Source organism: Notechis scutatus, chromosome 3 (genome assembly GCF_049901735.1).
Source record: "Notechis scutatus isolate UNSWTSFEM ecotype Mainland chromosome 3, rNotScu1.2, whole genome shotgun sequence".
NCBI lineage: Eukaryota > Metazoa > Chordata > Lepidosauria > Squamata > Elapidae > Notechis > Notechis scutatus.
In genome coordinates this window covers 98,991,105-99,010,672 of record NC_142011.1, presented here as the reverse complement: position 1 = coordinate 99,010,672, position 19,568 = coordinate 98,991,105, and the positions used below count along the sequence as shown (strand labels likewise).

The 19,568-nt window shown below is 36.8% G+C and overlaps 1 protein-coding gene across 2 annotated transcripts in view; it reads right to left on the bottom strand.

Annotated features, from left to right (window-relative positions):
- BRINP3 (BMP/retinoic acid inducible neural specific 3) overlaps positions 1-19,568 on the bottom strand; it is a 312,716-nt gene that overhangs the window by 257,675 nt on the left and 35,473 nt on the right. For both annotated transcript variants that reach the window (XM_087960836.1, XM_026669157.2), the window contains exon 2: positions 6,545-6,830. In XM_087960836.1, the coding sequence (XP_087816962.1) occupies positions 6,545-6,780 (236 nt within the window). In that variant the 5' untranslated portion in view covers positions 6,781-6,830. The remainder of the gene's footprint in view (positions 1-6,544; positions 6,831-19,568) is intronic.

Below are 19,568 nucleotides of genomic sequence, written 5' to 3'. Positions count from 1 at the left end.
AAGACTATTGAGTGAGCTTATCCATCACCATGAGGTGAGGTATCATCAGTATAACATCTCAGTCTCTGGTAAATTAGGTGATGTTGTTAACATCTCACCTCAGCGTCTGGAGGCTATGAGATTCTGGATGGGAATTCATAGGTTTCAAGTGAACCTTAGGAAGACTGAGTAGCTCTGGGTTTGAGAGCATACTGGGTCTAAGATAGTGATGAATGGAATTGCACTGTTCTAGACAGACGCTATGTGCATCTCCTCCTGGAAACACAACTCCTGCTCAAGGAGTAAGTGGCAGTTTGCACAGCTTTGGGTTGTGCACCAATTGTGCCTGTTTCTGGATTGGGAAGTTCTGTTCACAGTCACTAATGCCTTAGTCACTTTCAGATTGGACTATTGTAATGCACTGTACATAGGGCTTCCTTGAAGAATATCCAGGCACTTCAGCTGGTATAAAATGCAACAACACAAGCAGTTATGTTTGCTTCTAGGACAGCTCATATTACATTTCTGCTCCATGAGCTGCATTGGTTATCAGATTGCTCCCAAGTCTAATTCAAAGTGCTGGTCTTAACCTTTAAAGCCCTTCATATCATGGGATGGCTTATCTGAGAAATAACAACTCCCCAATTTTATCACCCTAGTCCATTAGATCTGTCAGAAAGGATATATGTGGATACCATCTTCACAGAGCTATATTTAGATGCTCACAGACAGTGTGCCTTCTCTGTTGTGATACCCACCTTATGGAACATTCTTCTCATTTGAAGTGAGGTTAGAGCTCCATTTCTTTTAATGCTCTAGAAGACCTATACCATCAGACCTGGAGGTCCCAGGGAACTGGAAACTTGTCCAGATGTTTCTGCATTGAGCTGGATGTGCTCTCTTTCACTCCTTGGAATCTGTATATATTTTTAATTTTTATCAGTTCCATTTATACATTTTAAATGTCTATTTTTATATTTTTTTAATTTTTATCAGTTCCATTTTTACATTTTAAATGTCTATTTTTATATATGTTTTCTTTTTTACACCACTAAAGTCACTTGTCATGAAATGGGAACCTATAAAAATTATGAGAAATAGAAAGAGTCTACAGATGATGATAGATAGATAGATAGATAGATAGATAGATAGATAGATAGATAGATGATAGATAGAGACACAGACAGACATGTTTATTTTTGACAAATATCATAATATTTGGTAGTAATTTGGTTGTCCTGTTCCTAGGGAAGTTTTCAGGTTTCTAATTTTAATATATGAGATTAGTATGATTTCGGCCAAGATATGCCAAAGGGAGTTGTATACTTTCTTTCGCCTCACTAGTTATATAGTATAATTTGTGAACTAGCCATTAAAGGACATTAGCCCTGGAAGGAATTTGAGTCAGATTGTTTCAAAGTATTTATTAAATTGATGTTTGTATTATTTCCTCTGCATTGTTTTTAAAATAGATTCATATGATCTGAAGAGAAACCAGAGTATTAAAATAGAGATAAACAGGATGGGGAAAAGACAGCATATCAATTTCCAGCTTGTCCATCAAAGAGCCTATAAAGAAGATCTGATTAACTAAGGCAGAAAATACCTTACTGCAACTTTAAAAAAATACATTATTTACTGCTACCCTTTAAAGATCTGCATGGCCTTACTGTGTATATGAATGTTTGCATGAATGGCTTTATTATTCTGTTCATATCCTGGAGGCTTTACCTTGTCATCGTGCATTCCTCCTTTCTTGTGTAATCTTGTGTAAGCACTTTACCTTTGCTTTATGGTCCCGAGGCTTCATTTTAGTCACTATTATAGTCTGAACAGTTATCAGAGTGACAGATTCTTGTTACTGTGGTTTTAAACTGGTTGTTCATTTTAGAAGCATCGTGTCACAATTACAGTTTAATTTTTTAGTTGGGCGGTTCCTCTACAATGGATTGGTGTTTGTTTTATCCTCAAAATAAAACAGTCACTCTATATTAATACCAAGTATTTGTTGATGAACCAAGGGTCTCCTCAGGTTCCCATACTAAACATACATTTTTAAAATCTTTACTGTGCTGTGTAATTTATTATGCATTAGATAGCATCACAGGCTTGCTGTTATTAAGGAAGACTCAGTCTTAATTTTATCAAACATTGTAAAGCTTTCAGAAAGGTATCATAGTTCATTTGAAAACAATTCAAAAAGAATTAGAATGCAGTAAGTTTTATTGGAATCAATTAAAATGTCAATACTTTCCACCTGACCCTAATGTAACCTTGAACTTGTACTAAATGTAGCCTAATTTAATTTGCATAATAGTCTTGCAAATCATTTTAAAGTTTATGCAAATGATTCTTTTTTAAAACAATTCCAATCTACAATACACTGGAACACTATATACCTTTTTTTCTGTGTTTATTTTTTTGGAGGGGGTTGTTGTTTATAGAGGATTTTTTCCTCTATATGTTTTGAAAAATTCACCTAACTTTAAAAAAAAAAAACCTTCTCATTACTGTGCAACATTTGCATTGAATCTAATAAAAATATTAAGGATTTTATGACACTAGGAAGACAAAAATATCATAAATGATTTAATCATGCTTCACTGAGTTTATTTCTCTTCTATGCACTACAACTCCCAAACCTGTTGTGGATTATATTACTAGCTGTGATAGGAATACATCTGCTCAACTGAGATTGGTGAAATAGCTACAAGCATTTTTTTAGGTGTTTAATATGACTCTGGTAGCACATATGTCAAATAGATCCACTTGAATAACTATAATACATTTTATGTTGGTATGTCTTTAAAAACTTCAGTTTATTTAAATCATGTAAATAGCAATAGCATGTAGCCTTATACACCACTTCATGGTGCTTTTACAGCCCTCTCTAAGCAGTTTACAGAGTCACCATATTACCCCTACAATCTGGGTCTTCATTTTACCCACCTCAGAAGGATAGAAGGCTGAGTCAACCTTGAGCCTGGTGAGATTCGATCTGCCAAATTGCAGGCAGTCGACAGAAGTAGCCTGTAGTACTGCACTCTAGCCACTGCACTACCATATCTCTTAAAGCTTATATTTTCAGACTCAGTCCATGAATGGCATTGAACAATCCAGCCAAAGTTCAGGTGTTTATTTGCTCACAACCAATTGACAGAATGTTGCCTGAATAAACCAATACCACTCTCACCCTAAAGTATATAACCAGTGAGATTCTAGGGAGTGGTTATCCTAATTTTCTGTCTTCAAAGAAGCTCTGATTGTGTTGCCTCTTGTTTCAACTCCCTCCCCACCATGGAATGTGCTCCTTCTTCCTGGGAAACTACTGCTTCAGTGTAGTCCATTACATCACCTCCCCATTTATAGGCGCCATCCATTCCAGATACAACTTCTATGTTGTAACAAATACAAAATAATTTTAGTTTAAAAATGATATTTTCTTAAATATAATACATTGCAATTATGTACATTTTTTCATTTCCTGATTTTCCTATACCATCCAAGAGTTTTTGTTTTTTCAAAACCATCTCATTTGTGATATTTGCAGCTTATATATCATTTATATGCCATTTGTTTTCTTCCTTTTCTGAGACGTGTACATTTCATAGAAACTTATTATCATGGTGAGCTAAGATTCAGAGTTAGAGGAGGGGACTGATGATGAGTAGTCAGTTCAAGAATCATCTTCAGCAGTACTGAAAAACAATGAGCAGCCAACTCCAGCACCATTAGATAGACTATTGTCTGAGCAGACAGAGGAGGGGAAGCAAAACAGAAACCAGGAGACACAACAGCAATTGCTCTCTGAAGATGAGGGCATGGAACTACTGAAGGAACTCATCCGGTTTCAATGCGAGTAAAAGTGTTCTGCAAGACTGCTCACAGAGAAGAATATTTGCACCACTAAATGAGCTACACTGGGGCTGCTTATATTAAAATGGAGCAAGCACAGGCTCTCCGTGCCAACTACTCATTAACTCCTACTCCATATGCCTTAATTCATGTACATCACAACCCTGATTTTGAACCTGGGTGGGCTAATAAATCTGCTACAAGTTCCACCTTTTTAAAAAAATGAAAGGTGCCTTTTTTTCTAATAAGTAGGATTACTTATCAGTCTAATCTAATTACACCAATTTAATAATCTAATACCATTTTGTTTCAGATACAATTTTTTTTAGAAAGCAACAATTACATATATTTTTCCTCTTTGTTACTTTTATTTGGAGAATTCCACACAATTACTTGCATTTAAGAACTTGGGAAGAACATTTTTGATAAGTTAATATCAAAATGCAAACTGAATGAAATTCTTGGTCATTTTTGATAGCCACATCAAACATGATAGACATGGTGATTTTGCTATTTTCTTACATTTAATCCTACGAATGGTGCTTCAGCAAAATTTACAATAAACAGAAGCAGTTAATTAATTTTAGATTTATGGAAGCCATTCTTTGTGGCAAACATTTCATTTAATTTAAAAGGTCAATCCCTACTTATTCTGCTGAGTACATTACAAGAGGTTATAGTAAAGTGAGACTTGAAAAGGCACATTGTACATAAAGGATATTTTTGTATTTGCATACCCATGTCACTACACCAATACCTGTTATGTACTGAAAGCAGAAGTGATAAAATCAGTACTCATGTATTATATTTTGTTGCCTTTTGTTGACCATTATAAAACAAAAACCCATATGGTCAATTAATCTGTATATATGTTGTTCTGATGGTTCTCTCTCCTCTCTAATATCATTGACAACTTGATTTTAAAATACCATAAATAAAATATACAATAAAATACAATATACGGATTGTTCCCCTTATGTCCCAATGTATATTTTAGAACCATGTTCAGTGTAGACTACTTAATGTTTCTGCCTATCACAAAAGAATCTAAAACAGAATTGACCTGCAACACAGTGCCCTCTGGTGCATTAATAAAAGCAAAAGCAAAGCAATATAAATCTTTAGAACATAAAATAATCAACAATCCTCTTCCCAAGTGTATATTTAAAAAGCAGCTATGATTTGCATGCAAACATAAATAGTACAGACGCACCAAGTTTTCTCCCAGTTCTTAAGAACAAAATGCTGGAAACATTCAACAACAAAACAATTCACAGCAAATGAATGACCACCTGTTCAAATGACTTCAAGACCACAAATAAACCAAGAAATATCAGTCAATCAGTTTCTTTCATAATCAATCTGTTTTTTTTAAAAAAAAAGATTCTAAAGAGTTACAATACTGGTTTTCATCCATAATTAAAACACTTTGTTAACTATATTGTCTATTTTATCCCATTGGTGCAGTTTTCTTACTTTCCTCTTTTCAATATAAACATTTCAGAAACAAGCAGGAAATCCATAACACTTATTTCTAATATATACCAACATTTTCAATGTGAAAACTCTCATCCTCCCAACCTGGAGGAATGGCATTAATAATGTTCACATTTTGTGAGTCGGTATTGTTATGCGTAAAATTTCCTTATTCTTTTCCATCCCCCAAATCCACGCTTTAACAGGTGATGTGTAAAAAACTAGTATATAACAAGTGATCTTTACCCATAATGCATTCTAAAACAAGAAGCCACCCTCTTTCTATTCAATTTGCAGTCAACCAATTAAGCTATGTGGTCCAAACCTTCAAACCTGGGACTGACCTGTTTAAATTAGAAACTCTTTATTATTATTGCCTCAATTAGTGAAGTTAAACTGGAAGATATTGAAATACTGAAACATTTTCTTCATGCTATTAAGAAATTGCTATACAATAGATTTGAGTATCATAGGATAATCGATGCATCATACTCCATGTGTTTTGGGTGAAGATGATAGAAGATGATAGGAGTAGTAATCTTACATGTTTCAAAGAAATCACGCTGAGAAAAGCTAGTTTGTTCTGACAGACAATTCTAAAGGTTCTCAACAAGCTGTGGTCATTCTGAAAGCAAAGAAACTAGCTATAGTATTTCTGAAATGAATGCATCAATATTTTATTGCTTTTTATTTCTAATTATTATTTAGAAAAGATATTGTGGAAAGGGAGTAGGGAAGTTTACATCCCCACCTTGATGTTCCAATCAGAGGATGTTTCTCTAAAGAAACTATTTTTAATGTTTAAAAATATTTTTTTTTTAAACTATTTGCAATTCAGGGAAAGCCTCCACTGATACCAACAGGAATGTGGCTATCTCAGAAACATCAGGGAACAAGTGTGGGCATGTCCTCTACTTTTGAAGTATGATTTTTCTCTAGCATCCTGTATTTTCTGAAAAAATAAGTGCATGCAAAGAAATAAGAAATATAAATCAAAAGTAGATTAGGAATTAAAATTAACTTTTTTCAGCAATACATGAAAGTCAGTCAACATTTGTGATCAATTTCAACAATGTCTTCACTCAACCACTTGATCAACCATCCCTCTAGTTCTCAAGAAGCCCCAGTTCTGAATAGAATCTTGGCTTCTTATATTCATGTTTTTCCCTTTTCCTATTTAGATATAGCTTCCCCAAAGCTTCACACTGCTCTTGTGATCCCAAATGCTTCATACCTGTAAATCTTGTATCTTGTGCTAAATCCCTGTCGGCTTCTGTCCACAAAATCTGTATATTCTGGGGAGCGATGGAAGGGTCCCTTATCAGAGAGAAGCCAGTCGAAGGGGCTTGTGGCATGCTGATCTGAACCAGCAGCAACCGCTAAAACCCAGCAATGAAGACTCAGGGCTATCCACTCCCATAGAGCCATCAGAGAGAACAATTCAGCACCAACACTGCATCGCCATATCATGCTTCCGCTGGGGACTTAGAGTCTTCATTCTCTTAGCTGTCTCTTCACACCTACACAAAACACAAAGGAAAACAGATCAGCTCACTTTTATCATACCTGTCAAGCACCCTTCCTAAACAGTTGTCAAATAGCTAGAAACAGGGTGGCATGTCAAGGGGGAGAACCTTTCTTCTGTCTTGGACCTGTGACTGCATCTGCATCAGTACATTATGCTTGTATAGGCATAAGGAAGTGTGTGCATAACAGTAAATGTCTTGAACCTGTGAAATTGTGTGTGCACATTTCCATTTGTATGCAAGCAGAGACGGGCAGAAATGAAGTGCCAGATGGAAAGAGCAATTTACTGTACTCCTTCTCTCTTTGTCTCCAGCATAGAGCATAAAGTCCCATTTCAAATAGTGGAGATTACAGAACCCAAACATTTCATCCAGATTCAGTACTGATATCAGATTTTCAACAATTCTATCCCAGCATGGGTACAATATTCAGATCAGATTTTCAGTGCCCACTCCTCCCTCCCACCCCACTCCAAAATATTATGTTGATAGCACTGGGAAAACCCTTCATCAGTGAATGGATTCCCTTTCCTTTCTTTAACTTCCTACACTCCACCAAATTGGAGCTTCTCAGAAGGGACTAGTGGACTTTCTAGAGTAAGTTTGTTCAATTTTTAGAAGAGGTAAAAATCCAATTGAATGAATTGATATTTACTCTTACTATTAGCTAGTAATTTGTAATAATAAAGGTGATTATGCAAATCTGGGTTGCCCATTGCAGTAATCTAGAAGATTAGTAGTACTTATTGCTTAGAATACTAATAATCTTGAAGACTCCTAGAACTAGTACTGTGTGGCAGCAAAGTTTCTATCTCTGTTGCCATTTAGTTGTCATCATTTTTTTCCAGTTCAGCCCACTGCTTTAGCTTTTAGCTCTTACTGAGATATGGAACATTAATTAACTTAAAGATTTTCAAAGGGCAGCATTAAAAAAATCCTTACTGAATATTATTTCAGTATAAATATAAATGGATAATATTTCACCTTCAATATGGAGTTTCACTGCCACAAATCAAGAACTGTGTTAGCAGAGGTTACAATTATATAAGAGCTTTGGTGGTGCAGTGGTTAGAGTGCCGACTGCTGACTGCCAGCTGCCAGCTGCCTGCAATTTGGCAGTTTGAATCTCACCAGACTCAAGGTTGCCTCAGCCTTCCATCCTTCTGAGGTCAGTAAAATGAGGACCCAGGTTGTTGGGAGCAATATGTTGGCTCTGTAAACTGCTTAGAGAGGGCTGTAAAGCATGTGAAGTGGTATATAAGTCTAAGTGCTACTGCTATATTAAGGATACATAATTTGATCCTCCTGAGATGTTTTGGCCTTCAGTTACTACTGGACCTCATAACCTATAAAGAATTGTCCAAAACATCTGGAGGACACTAGCTTGGCTATTCACAAAGTAATAAGAATACAAATCCCAATTATGTAGTGTCTCACACATTTAATATTTTTTTCCAAAAATATTGCTTACTCCTGCCCATAACTGTACAATTATGCATGTCAAAGTATAAATATGGCACATAGATATATGTCAAGAACATATAATGTTGTATAAGTTCAGCTGGGAATCTTATGTCTGTTTGCTGACCTGATAACAAAGCTGAGCATCCTGCTATGTAATTTGTAGAATTGTCCTACACAGAATACAAACAGATATAATGAAAATTGTTAAGTGGATATTGCCTTCATTACCACAGGGGGGGGGGGGGGGGGGGGGGGGGGGGGGGGGGGGGGGGGGGGGGGGGGGGGGGGGGAGGGGGGGGGGGGGGGGGGGGGGGGGGGGGGGGGGGGGGGGGAGGAGGGGGGGGTGGGGGGGGGGGGGGGGTTGTTGGGGTTTTTTTGTGTGTTTGTTGGGGTGGTTTTTTTTTGGGGGTTTTTTGGGGAGGGGGGGGGGTGTTTGTTGGGGGTGTGTTGTTTGATTTCGGGGGGGGGTGGTTGGGTGGGGTGTTTGTTTGGTGGGGGGTGTGTTTGGGGGTTTTGGTGGGGGGGGGGGGGGAAAGAAAAATCCGGGGGGGGGGGGAAAACACAACGGGAGGGGGGGGGGGAGGGGGGGTGGAGGGGGGGGTAAGAGGGGGAGGGGGCGGGGGACGGGGGGGGGGGGGGGGGACACCAAGGGGGAGGGAAAAAAGGGGAGAACTGCGGGGTCTAATAAGGAAGCGGAGAGACAAAACCAACCCACCCCCACCAAAACCCCCTTACCCCCAACTTAGGTTTTAAGTAATTAAAACACAAAAAAAAAAAAAAAAACAAAAAAAGGGAATACACCAACACTACAGAGCAATATTACAATAGCTTCCACTTCTTAATTTTTTGTTGCCACAGTTATTACTACTAGAGTCCTTCTATAGCATAGACCTTGAATTGTGCTATAAATATGAGCCTCTCTTTTCTCATTTGTTCTCTCAGAAACCTTTATATCTGTCATCTGACTTCTAGTCAAATAACAATGCTCCCATTTCCTCAACTTTTCCAATAGTTTTCATGTCATTCTTTCTCAGTGAAGAGTTTTTATTTTTCCCCTGCCTTGTTGTTCTTTTCAAACGACTTCAATTTCCCCTTTTTCATTTTAAGTTCAGCTCAAAAAGATTATACTATAATTTTACTTTCAAGTATTGTTTGATATTTGCATAACAACTTTGATTCAAGTTTGGTTCAGGTTTGATGCCAATTTATCAGGCAACAAATATATTTTTCTTTCAGTAATTTGTGTAGTAATATACAAAAGAGGATGGCTGCTTATATGTTCTCTAAATCAATTGATGCATGAAGTTTATTTTTATTTTTTCAAAAAATAACTTTAGTTTATCACAAGTATTTAAAAATGTGGGAAAATGCAAAAATAAACTCACTATACAAAATACAAGAAAACAATCTACACATTGTGTGTGTGTGTGTGTTTGTGTGTGTAAAGATAAATAATGAACAAACCAAAAAAAAAGAAAACAGAACAATCCATAAATTCAATTAAACAATTTTAAATTAAAAAAGCAACATTCAATTATTATAAAACATCATGAACTCTCTTCCAAAGACAGCATTTTTCATCATTTTATCATTAGTAAAAAAAATACAGTACTTTAAAATTGATGAATTACTCAGTTGCCGAAACCATTCCTTGACATCCAGAATAATAATACTTTTCAAGTCTTTCAAAATATGATAATGCACAATTGTAGGCAAAGTTGGAGAAAAAAAATAAAGTTATTTTAAGTAACTTAGAACTTTAAAATACTTATGTTATTCTACATTCAATTTATGCATTCTCTCCATCTTTTTTCTTCTATTCTCCATTATGCCCTCATCCTAATATAAATTGCATTCATTTGGGTCAAACTGATTCTGAGACAACTCACTCATTTTCTTTTCTAGAAGGAAAAAAGAATTGTAAAACCTCAGCAACTTTTTAGAAGAATATGCATAATGGGATACCCAAAGATTCTCATCCTATGGTGAGAAGATTATAGAATTGTACAAACACTGTGAATAACTGTGAAGTATTTTCCCTGTTTAGCTGCTTTTAGTTGCACATTTTAAAGATTGAGTTGTGGGATTTGAGATTGGGAATCAAATCCACTTGAGAACTGTTTGTTTTCTGTGTTTTTTTAAATTGCATTTAAAATGATTTGCCTTGTTGGAAGGGGAAATAATGGTGTCTTGTTCTAGATAACACTGAGTAGCAACCAATATTAATGATATGATAGTTTAGAACTGGCCAATATTGGGTTTGCTGTTATCAGGGAATGCTAGAAGTGCATAAGCATAATTAAGGCTCCCTTTAGCAGCTGGATCAAATTCTTAATCTACATGTTCTTTTACTGGAAAACATTGGGTGAAAGCCTGAGCTGTCCAAAGTCATGGTGGGCATTGAGGACAAATACCAAGACATCATCTGGCAGTGAACATAACATATGGAAGATTAAGACAAAAGAAGCAAATAGCATGAATTAACAAATGAAATACACAAAATACAAATAAATGGGTATTTGTGAAACCACAAGAGAGCAAAATAATGGTAGCTGATGTTTTGGAGATGAATTGATAAATATGTGTGGGAAAATTACAGATTTTCATTAAGAAATAATGAAATAAGAAAATCTAAAATATATGCCAAAATGAATAATTGGTATCATATAGGCAGTTGTGGGTCCATATAAAAGGGATTCTTAGGTTGATGATAGTTGCATGCCACATTCCTGGTTTGATAATGGTAATCCTAAGGGAACTATCATTTTGTTAAGTGACATAGATATGTAGAAATGCAAAATGAGAGTACAAAAAGGCTGACTGGGCTGTTCAAGATCTATCCAAGAATAAATCAGAATGGTGGTTCTCTCAGATGACACAAGAAGATATGGAATGCAAAGAGAGATTACACAAAAACTGATTCAAATACCCAAGAGTAAATGAGAATGGTGATTCTCTCAATTTCTGCTTAGAAAAAAGTTTATTTGCTTTAACAATATGGATTTTAATTTAATTCTATTCTTTGGCATACATAGCAAAGGAATGAATATCTAAAAGGATATTACTCATATCCTTATGAGATATTGAGAGAATTTGTGAAGATAGCAAAATCAATGAAGAAATCTTAAGATGTGCAGATACTGGTAGAAAAGTAATGATATACATTGTGAAGAAAAGATGTTTGTTAAAAGAAGTGAAAATGGTGTGTGAAAATGAAAAGAGATTAAACACAATGGGGAAAAATAAAATGTCACCAGAAACATAAAAGTAAATTGAATGCAGTGGGAATGAATCCTTAAGAGGTGCGCATAGAAAAAGAGACAGGATCAAGAATAAATGGAGGTGCCAAATGAATGTTTGCATAGAGAGATGAATGGTAATCACAAAATATTTTAAATGGCTTGGATATGTGGAGAGGTAGTTCAAGAAAGGTTACTGCTAGTTAAAAGATACTGTATGTCATCATCTAATAAAAATTCAACTCTGTTTCTTAGTCAAGGGAGTCAGTATTGTCTGTTCATGGTAATGTGGCCAGCATGACTATATGCTGAGGAAATGGAAAGCCATTATCTTCCTATTCAAAGCTACCTATTTATTTACTTACATTTGTATACTTTCAAACTGCTAGGCTGGCAAAAACAGGACCTGCCCAGCCCAGCTTCTTATCCGTTGCTTTATATTCAACATATGGTATTGGAGGTTGATCTTCTTAGCACCTGTTCTGCTGATTGCAGGATCTTCTTGGTTTTAATCAAGCCCATCCAGTTCTTGCAGCTATCAATTCATGATGTGGCAAGAGGTTTTGTTTTTCAGCCAGCTTATGTCTCAGTCTGATATTGACATGGGCTGAGAAGGAATCACTGACCCAATATCACCAATCTGTCTTTTGTACCTAACACAGAACTAGAATCCAGGTTTCCCTGCTCCTAGTCCAGTATGTTAATACTGTGCAAGGTAAGCACTGTAGAGAATATAGAGGGTGATCTTTATGGAGAAAAAGAAGATCCTCCACCAAATCAATGAAAATATAAATTCATAAGGACTTATGAAGAGAGTAATTTGCAAAAATGTCTGATGCATGCCCTAATTATGAAGAAGATAAAAAGGGATGAAGGGAAGCTCATTCTGATTTCAAGATTCTGTTAATAAAGCCTTCTTAATAAGAGTTTTAAACCTACATGGTACATGTTTCTTGATCTGGTCAATCTTGTAGGAGTGACAGGTACTGGATTCAATTTCACCAATTCTAGAGTGTTCTCACAATACTTTGTCCTGGCTCCATTTCTGTTTGCTGAATCTTTAGCTCAGTTGTCTTGGTATCTTCTGCTCTTCATTCACTTAACCTATCTGAATGTAATATATTGTATGCTGTTGCTTAAGCTATGTTTCTATCCAAGGGAGAGTTGAAGCATCTTGTAATCTCATTTATGGAGTATTTCCTTTAACCCATTTTGTAATCTCATTTATGGCTTACTGCTCTTAACCATCACCTTTGCAAAGTCTAAGACTGTGTTCTTCCAAAGACTTCACGCCAGGGTAAGTGGCTGACTGGCACACTATGTTTTTGAGCGAATGTGACAGTTTAAATGCATCTTCTACTTCTCTTTCCTGGGCTTATCAAATACAGATTTCACCTAACAGTGTGAAAGCAGCAACACACTACTAAAAGTGTGTAATAAAAGAAGATGTGATTTATACCTGTAGCCCCCCTTCTGTTCCATGCTAAGGTGTTTTTGTCTCATGTTGACATTTCTGTTCAGATGCAGGATATTGTTTCACTATTAGAAACAATATCTTTTTTTTTCATTCATCCAATCTGTTTTTGTACACCCAAATATGTATTGGCTGTTCTGTAATTCAAGGAAAACTTTTCCTTTATAGAATGACGAACAGAATCTTGAATCTTCAATTATTGAAGGAAAATAGATTTGATTTTCAGTATATATATGTCTTCAGCTCTGTGCTTCTCAGAGTGATGTGAGCTTGCAGCTGCTTCTTCCTTTTAACTGCTAGTGGGGGTGTGACTTGATTGGGTGGGGCTTGGCTGTGTTCTGATTGGGTGGGGGTGTGTTCTCATTGGTTGGGGGTTTGGCTGGAATGGATATATATATCTTAACTTTTTGTGGGTAATTACATGTATGGTATTCAGCTTTGTTCGGATATTTTCCCATGTCATTATAGTTGTGCTTTTAAAGTTGTAGCAACGTTTTGGCAGAATCTCATCTGCCATCATCAGGCTTCTGTATTGTGTTCGTCTGTGAGTAAGACTTTCACAGCCATTTCAGTTTTAAATTTGGGGCTAGCCTACTGCTGTGCCAGAATGGTTTTTTCTTCATCCTGATTGGTTGGGAGTCTTGGTCTGTGTTTATTGGTCTTGGAGTTTGCTGTGTTCTGCTTGATTAGTGTTTCTAATATCTTCTGTCTGTTTTATGGCTTTTTTTGTCTTGATTAGCTGGCAACATTGTGTTCCTGTATTGGAGGCTTTTAGTGCAGCTTGGCTCCGAGTAAATGGACGGCTATCATTTATTAGGAAGTTAGGTTTCATCTGGATGCCTGGTTGGGGTGTGTTTGAGCTGGAGGTATCGGGGGGATCTGTTTGTGCCCAGGTGTTTGCCTGGCTTGTGGTGTGGAGATTTTTTTTTTTTTTTTTTTGTGAGTGCAGGCTACCAAATAACTGACAGTCTGGTGGAATCATCTCTTCTATATATTTAGCAATATGTTTTTTACTGAAAAAAATATGGTTATTCAGTACTCTTTGTAGGATTCTATTTTGTCTAGTCAGGAATAGAAGTACTGGGGATGATGATATTTATAATGAAATTCATTTATTCAAAATGTTCTTCACCAGTGGTAGGATTCAAATTGTTTTTACTACCGGTTCTGTGGGCGTGACTTGGTAGGGTAGGCATGGCAGGAGAAGGATACTGCAAAATCTCCAGTCTCCAATCTGGCGTCGTGGTGGTATGACGCGTGATCTTGATTCTCCAAGATCACCATCAATATCTTCACTGCTGGACAGTCCCGAAGGACCTAAACCGTCCCGTAGAGACGGTGATTGACTAAGGCACATCCTGTCGATCCCAGGGACACCACAAAGACCCTGGTTTATCCAGGAAAAGCCCTTTTGCTGGCGGCGGAGAGGCAGCCATTCAAGCTGCTGAAGCTGGGACAGCTCTGGAATGGAAGAGATTGAAGGAAAGTGTGTCAGTTTGGTGAGATGAGCTTTTACTTTTTATTGCTTGAAGACAACATCCTGAAAGATTTAAAGTGAAATTAAAAATGAAGAGAAAAGAGTTTAAGCGCGAAATTAAGCTAGTTAAAGTGAAAGTGAAATTAAGCTAGTTAAAGTGAAAGTTTTTTCCTTTTCCCTTTTTATTGGAAGTTTGAATTTGGTAAAGTTACTGAATTTTAAACTGGACTGGTTTCTTTTAAATTTTCCATCTTTGTTTTTATTTTTATTTTTTTAACAATTTTTTGAAAGTCTGTTTTGATTAAGACTCTTCTTTTGGATTTGAGTTTTATTTTTTATTTTTTGTTTCAAAAAAAGGAAGGATTCCATTTTCTTTTTTTGCTTTTGGTATTGGATACCTGAGGGGGGACTGAAAGTGAAGGGAAAAAAAGTAGAGCTGCCATCTAGAGGCTTGGACATATTGTTTCTTTCTTTCCTCAGTTTGTTTATGTACTTGTGCTATACTCAAGGACTCTGAACTCTGCACTGGAAAAGACAGTGGGTTAGGCATGGCAGATTGTTTATAAGGGTGCCCATCTGTGAAACTAAATAATTAGAGCTTCGAGCAGAAGTTGAAAGAAAGAAGATTGAAGTGACCTTGAAAATACTGGAGCTAGAAACATTAAGTTGATTTATGAAAGAGCCTTGGATACTCAGTGGCAGTGGCTGGCTTGACTTTAGGTTATTTCTCATCTCCCTTTTTACTCCCTTTTTATTTGGATTTTAACCTTCTATTCCAGAAACCAGAACGCAAATCTTTTACTTCTTTTTTTTTTACCTTTTTTTACTTTCTTCCTTTTCTCTCTTTTATTGAGAGAAGCAATTGGATTAAGGCACATAAGGGCCTACTTCTTAGTAAGCTAGAAAAAAGTGGAATAGATAGCACCACCCCTAGATGGACTCGCAACTGGCTGGCAAACCATACTCAACGTGTAGTCCTTAATAGGTCTAAGTGTGCATGGAGGGAAGTAAGCAGTGGGGTGCCACAAGGTTCCGTCTTAGGCCCAGTACTCTTCAATATCTTCATTAATGATTTAGATGAGGGAATAGAAGGGGAACTTACCACATTTTCAGATGATACTAAGCTGGCAGGAATGCCTAACACCCAAGAAGATAGGCTCAAGATCCAGATGGATCTTGACAGACTAGAACACTGGGCCATATCTAATAAAATGAAATTCAATATAGAGAAAAGTAAAGTCCTACACTTAGGCAAGAAAAACCAAAAGTACACATATAGACTGGGTGAAACCAGGCTCAATAGCAGTAACTGTGAGAGGGATCTTGGAGTCTTAGTGGACAATCAGCTAAATATGAGCCAGCAGTGTGCAGCAGCAACCAAAAAAGCTAATGCAATCCTAAGTTGTATTAATAGGAGGGATACAGTCAAGATTAAGGGAAGTACTAATACCACTCTATAAAGCCTTAGTAAGACCACACCTAGAGTACTGCATCCAGTTTTGGTCACCACATTATAAAAAAGATGTTGAGACTCTAGAAAAAGTACAGAGAAGAGCAACCAGGATGATTAGGGGACTGGAAGCTAAAACATACAACGAATGGTTGCAGGAACTGGGCTTGGATAGTCTAGTAAAGAGAAGGACCAGGGGAGACATGATAGCGGTCTTCCAGTATTTGAGGGGCTGCCACAGGGAGGAAGGGGTCAAACTATTTTCTAAAGCTCCTGGAGGCCAGACAAGGAATAATGGATGGAAACTGAACAAGGAGAGATTTAACCTGGAAACAAGGAGAAACTTTCTGACAGTGAGAACAATCAACCAATGGAACAGCTTGCCCTCGGAAGTTGTGGGAGCGCCATCAGTTGAGACTTTAAAGAAGAGATTGGACTGCCATTTGTCAGAAATGGTGTAGGGTTTCCCGCTTGGGTGGGGGGTTGGACTAGATGACCTACAAGGTCCCTTCCAACTCTGATTATTTGTATCTGTAAGGGCCTGAAGATTTTTCTTTTTCCCTTTTTCTTTTTTGGAGTGGTAATTGCCTGCCTGTACTCCTTTTTTTTCCTTTTTCCTTTTCTCTTTTTTCTTTCTCCCTCTCTACAGGTAAGCACTACAAGATGAGCAGAAATATAACAGCACCAGCTTCCTCAATACCAATAGCCTTTTCACCATCTGGAGGACAACAGTCAATACAGACAATTTTACAACAGGATGAAGAGAAGGAAGTGACATTACAGATGATTATGCAAGGAATTCAGAAGATTGAAAAGAGAATGGAGAATATTGAGCAAAGAACTGAAAAGACAGATGAGAAAGTAAAAAATATTCAGCAGATGATGATGAAATATGAGGGTAGATTTTAAAAAATTGAAGAAGATACAGAAAGGGACAAGAAAATTGGAGATTTTGATACTCGATTGAGTGATGTCAAAAAGGGCAGATGCAAACCATTAGGATGGGAAATTGACAGATCAGAATTTTACTTAAGATTTCAAAATGTAGAAGGAAAAGGAGAAAATCTTGCTGAAATAATGTCAGAAATACTGGCAGAAGCGTTAGAGATAACTAAAGAGAAGATGATGGATGGGATGGATGATGTGTTCTATGTCTATACAAGATATGCAATGAGAAATAGACTACCAAGAGAAGTTCATATCAGATTCACTAAAAAGATTATCAAGACACAGATACTGGAGGTGGCAGGAGAGAAAACTTTCAAGTACAAAGATAAAGAAATTGTGGACTTCCGGTTTGGGTCTCTTCAGCAGCAGACCGAAATCCGCGATCGTGCGTGGTTTCGATCTGTGCTCACCTTTGGATTCATGGCTGAAGCCACCCCGTAGAGGTGGTGAAGAGAGGGAGATTGCTAGCCGAGTGGAGGGGAGCCACATCTCTCCTCCTTGGCTGGTCTAAACTCCCTTCCCCGAAGGTGGTTGCAGTGGTGGTCAGAAATGGCCACCTCAAAGAAGAACCCGACTGGATAAGATTGTGCAGGAGGAAGACAAAGAGGAAAGCAGGACAGACTGGGCTAAACAACAGAGAACATCTAAGCAAGGTACCCTGAATCTATAAGTACCTAGAGGGATACTTCTGAAAGAAGATCTTTAACCGGCGAAGGAGAGAGAAAAGGAGGTTAAAAACCCCTTTTTTTACCTTTATATTGACAATTACAAATGGTATGGAAAGAAATTTATATTAATCTATTTTGACACTAATAGGCAACCTTAAGCTGAAATCTGTGTCAAAAGGAGAATAAAGATTTTTTTCTTGGTCATTTTAAAGCCCTAAAAAGGAGAAGAGTGGAGGCAAAAGGGTGGGACTTGGAATAATGGAAAAAATGGAGTGCCACCTGGAAAAATAAAGAGGATTAACAGTGAAACTTTGAAAAGACTCCTGAGGATACATTGTAACTGAAATGTTAATAAAAGGTACAGTAACTCACGGAAAGGAAAAGTAAAGGAAAGAAACAAGAAGGAACAGTCTGGGATCATTTGGTGATTTTAAAAAAATTGGCATTAGTTTTTTCTTTCTTTTTCTGTTTTTACTTAAAGTCAATCGAGTGGTTGTTCAAAAGTGTTTAAAATGGCATCACTCCTGGAGGAATTGAAGATGAGTCTTAAAAAACAGAAAGAAGATGCAGAAAGGGGAGGAAGATCCTTTGACTTCATATTTGAATTTTTTGAAATGGAGATCCTGAACTATGAAAAGCAAAAGGAAAAGCTTCAAGAGCAAGAAGAAGGGCAGGACAAAGAAGAAGCCATTTTCAATGATCAAATAATGCAAAGTGTGGTAATAAGGGGAAAAAGGGGGAAAGGAGTTAAAAGTTTGAGATCAAAGGGAATAGCCAAAAAGAAAAATAGTCTGAAAAAGAAGTATAACAGCAAGGAGAAGCAGAAAAGAAAACTACAGAAGGGAAAATTAGAGAGAGAAGGATATAAAAAAAGGGATGAGAAAAAGGGGGGGAAGATTGAAAGGGAAAGAACTTATGAGGGACTAAAACAGGAAATAAAGAAAAAGAGGAAACGTACTAGGATTAAAGGTATTTGCTCAGCTAGAAAACACAGAGACAATGGTTAAACTAAGTTAAAAGTGAGGATTCTGCAAAGGTACAAAACATAGTGTTGTGACAGTAGAATACCGTAATGAGTTAGAAATGAAATAAGTAAATAATCTATGAGATAAAACTGTATTGTTATGTAATGGTATGTTTATTTACAATTAATGCAATAATAAAGAAGAGAGGGAAACATTGCAATGTTTCTAAAGATTGATAAAATATTGATAAAATATTGAAAAGAAATGTGAAAGATTTATAAGGAAATTTATAACAGTTATTAGGATGAATTTGAATAATTATTTTGCTTATTAATAGTAAATAATTTATAAGATATGCTTATTAACAGTTAAGTAATAATGAAGAAGGGAGGGAAACATTTCAATTGTTCTCAAAGATTGATAGATAGAGATGATTCCACCAGGCTGTCAATCATTTGGAAGCCTGCACTCACAAACAAAAAAATCTCACACCACAAGCCAGGCAAACACCTGGGCACAAACAGATCCCCCTGATACCTCCAGCTCAAACACATCCCAACCAGGCACCCAGATGAAACCCAGCTTCCTAACTAATGATAGCCGTCCATTTACCCGAAGCCAAGCTGCACTAAAGACCTCCAATAAAGTAACACAATGCTGCCAGCCAATCAAGATACAAAAAGAGCCAAAAACAGACAGAAGATATTAGAGACACCAATCAAGCAGAACACAGCAAACTCCGAGACCAATAAACACAGACCAAGACTCCCAACCAATCAGGATGAAGAAAAAACCATTCTGGCACAGCAATAGGCTGCCCCAAATTTCAATCTGAAACCACTGTAAAAGTCTGACTCACAGACAGACACAATACAGAAGCCTGATGATGGCAGATGAGATTCTGCTGAAACGTTGCTACAATTTTAAAAGCACAACTATAATGACGTGGGAAAATACCCAACAAAGCTGAAGGCCATACATGTAAGTACCACGAAAACTTAAGAATATATATATATATATATATATATATATATATATATATATATA